The sequence below is a fragment of the Eptatretus burgeri genome, chromosome 16 (assembly GCF_056783735.1).
Source record: "Eptatretus burgeri isolate ZD-2024b chromosome 16, Ebu_testis_v1, whole genome shotgun sequence".
Taxonomy (NCBI): Eukaryota; Metazoa; Chordata; class Myxini; order Myxiniformes; family Myxinidae; genus Eptatretus; species Eptatretus burgeri.
In genome coordinates, this window is record NC_140976.1 from 22791659 (window position 1) to 22794247 (window position 2589).

Genomic DNA, 2589 nt, shown 5'->3' on the forward strand with positions numbered 1-2589 from the left:
AACACTGGACTGACCTCAGACCTGGCTACAGGTTCGTATGGAAACTGTCCACGAGAAGGCGAGAACGCATGCGGAGGAGACGATGCGTTAGCGGCAGGAAAGAGTAATTGTGAGCATGCATGGCAGAAGGCAAAACAGGCCAAAGCAACGTTTCATATATCACACAGCACTTATTCCCCAAAAATGTCTCGTCAATAAGCATCCTGAGTACTCAACTCAGGATATCATAAAGATCCACTTTCAGGCAGAGCGCATACAATGAAAGCATGTCCACACTGCAATTAAAGATGAAAATAATGCGTCCCAGATTTAATCAGAAATGCTGAGAGCTAATACTGCAGGTCATAAATCTTAATTCTCCACTGCAGCTCACTCGCACCCCGTCGCTTTTGCCAAAATCCATTCAGTTGTCAGAAATCTTGACTCCTCAAAACAAAACATTCTAACTGTAATCCATTGAGATGAATGTGGCGTTTATTAATCACGGCTTCGATTAAAACCCAATCAAACTCTGGCTTTCTTTTGTGTACATCAATCATAACTATAACCTCGATTTAAAGGCATCGCAAAAATTTTGCTATAATTATAAGACCGAATTCACAATTTATACAATTCCACATTTTAGTGAGATCAATGCTCATGACATGAACTACAATTTTTGGGTTTTAATTCCAAATACGTTGTGAAAACACCAACATGCACTCACTCTGCAACACAAAAACGGGTATCGTTCAGCATTTGTATTTGGTGGTATACATCCGGGCACTTAGTTGCTCGTGATTTATCTACATCTTATCTTTTATCTGCTTCAACATTTCATGAAGCTTGTCTTTTTTGGAATTTTGTTAAAAGTCCACCGACTTGAGAATTCCATTCGAGCAGCTTCCTAAACCCATTTGAACTTTTCCATCTTCAAATCCTCTCTTGCTTTACCTTCGACGTCGATACTCATTTCCTAACGCTCTCCACTGATGTATTGATGGAGAAAAGACGAGGTCTTACCGGGAGGCTCGCGGGTTGGTAGAATCACTGAACCTCCATTGGTGAGCGCACCCCTTTCAGGTGCTGCGGAAAGTGCAAAGGACCCCCAGTTGAGCCTCCCTTCTCCCTGAGGCTGGGGGAAAGTACACAGTCGAGTTAAAATGGCAACCATTAGAATCAACAATGCCAAATGGATAGACTTCAAAGTGGTGTTCAGCATCAGACCTAAATATCTCACCACTATGAGATGCATTGTGATGTTGTTCACTCAACGATTGACACAACTGTCTTAATAAAAAAGGTTTTGTTGAACCTGTGATATTGACTAAATTTGAATTGTGGCCAACCACTTTGCTACATTAATCCCATCTGCACTCTCTTTTCACTTCTGTATCTTCAAAGGCCTTCGATGATGCTCAGAAACCTGACAAATGTATTCAGATGAAAATACTCCTCCTGCCCATTTTACTACAAGACCTTTTCCCAATTTCATATTGGCCTGCCGGTTCTCCTAAAATAGATTTGACACGAGTCAAGACGATGCCGACTTCGTAAAATGTTAATTCAATCAGTAGTAACTATTTTATAAAATTCCATCGGAGAGAATCACTGACAACATTATATTAGCAATATTCATGTACGAGTAAAGATTAAATTTTTTGTTTTTTGGGATTGGAGAATGTGGATTGGAGGAGGAATAAATATTTCCTTTCCATTAGAAATATTTTGTGCCCATTCAAGATTTCCCTGTAACATTTACTATTAAACCACAAATTGTGTTCTCACATTCAATATCGATTTGACCATGCCCAACAGGCATATTAGCTACGCTTCACAATGAAGGGAAGAGAATGAGCTGGTGTTTTTCTTTTTAACCGACAATATGATCGCAAAATGGTAATTCTCCTGAGATTTTCCAGAATCTCCAAATTGAAATTCTTAATTCTGCTTTCTTCAGCCTGAATTGAATGCAAAACCCCTGGGATGCCAAACCACTGTCCTCATCACGAGCCTATCACTGCCCCCAGATTCACACAAATGAGGCTGCACACATTCTTAATGTCACTTTCCTGTACATCACGCCTCACCTGGTCTAGGAGCTGCCGTAAACGACAGAGTTGCGATTCCAGCTGCCTGTTGTGCTCCTCAAGGACCTGCATTCGGGCCTCAAGACGGCCTTTGTGCTGCCTCAGTAGTTTGGCTTCAGCGATAAGTTCTGAGTCACGTGGACTCTCTGGTGGCATAGTTGGTGGCATTGGCAGCAAATGTCCAAGCCCTTCTTTTTCTTGCTTCTTGCGTAACCGCTCATACTCATTCTGAAGGCTCCTGGGAGGTTTCAAGGAAATTATAAGAATGGTATTGTCAGTGATGGGCCGAACTGGGACTAAAAATCGGCCCAGACATTTGTACGAACATTATTTTTCCAAGCTTTTTTTTCAAGGCAAATTCAACATACATATCTCAGTTAAAATAAGTTATGTTCTCAGTATCATAACTTGTATGCAATTTTGTTGTGCAATAAACTAGGGACATGACGCATTAGCAGGATTTGTTCGTGCAATCTTATTGGCCCATTTTGGCTGGTCCAAAAAACATATGGGCTGGTGA

The 2589-nt window shown here is 41.0% G+C and overlaps 1 protein-coding gene across 6 annotated transcripts in view; it reads right to left on the minus strand.

Moving 5' to 3' along the window:
• Nucleotides 1-2589, minus strand: part of LOC147010706 (dystrophin-like) — a 1018488-nt gene continuing 1015899 nt past the window's right edge. For all 6 annotated transcript variants that reach the window (XM_085859617.1, XM_085859614.1, XM_085859615.1 and 3 more), the window contains 3 exons: nucleotides 2070-2307; nucleotides 1003-1114; nucleotides 1-44 (listed from right to left, as the gene is read on the minus strand). In XM_085859617.1, coding sequence (XP_085715743.1) covers nucleotides 16-44; nucleotides 1003-1114; nucleotides 2070-2307 — 379 coding nt within the window. In that variant the 3' untranslated portion in view covers nucleotides 1-15. The remainder of the gene's footprint in view (nucleotides 45-1002; nucleotides 1115-2069; nucleotides 2308-2589) is intronic.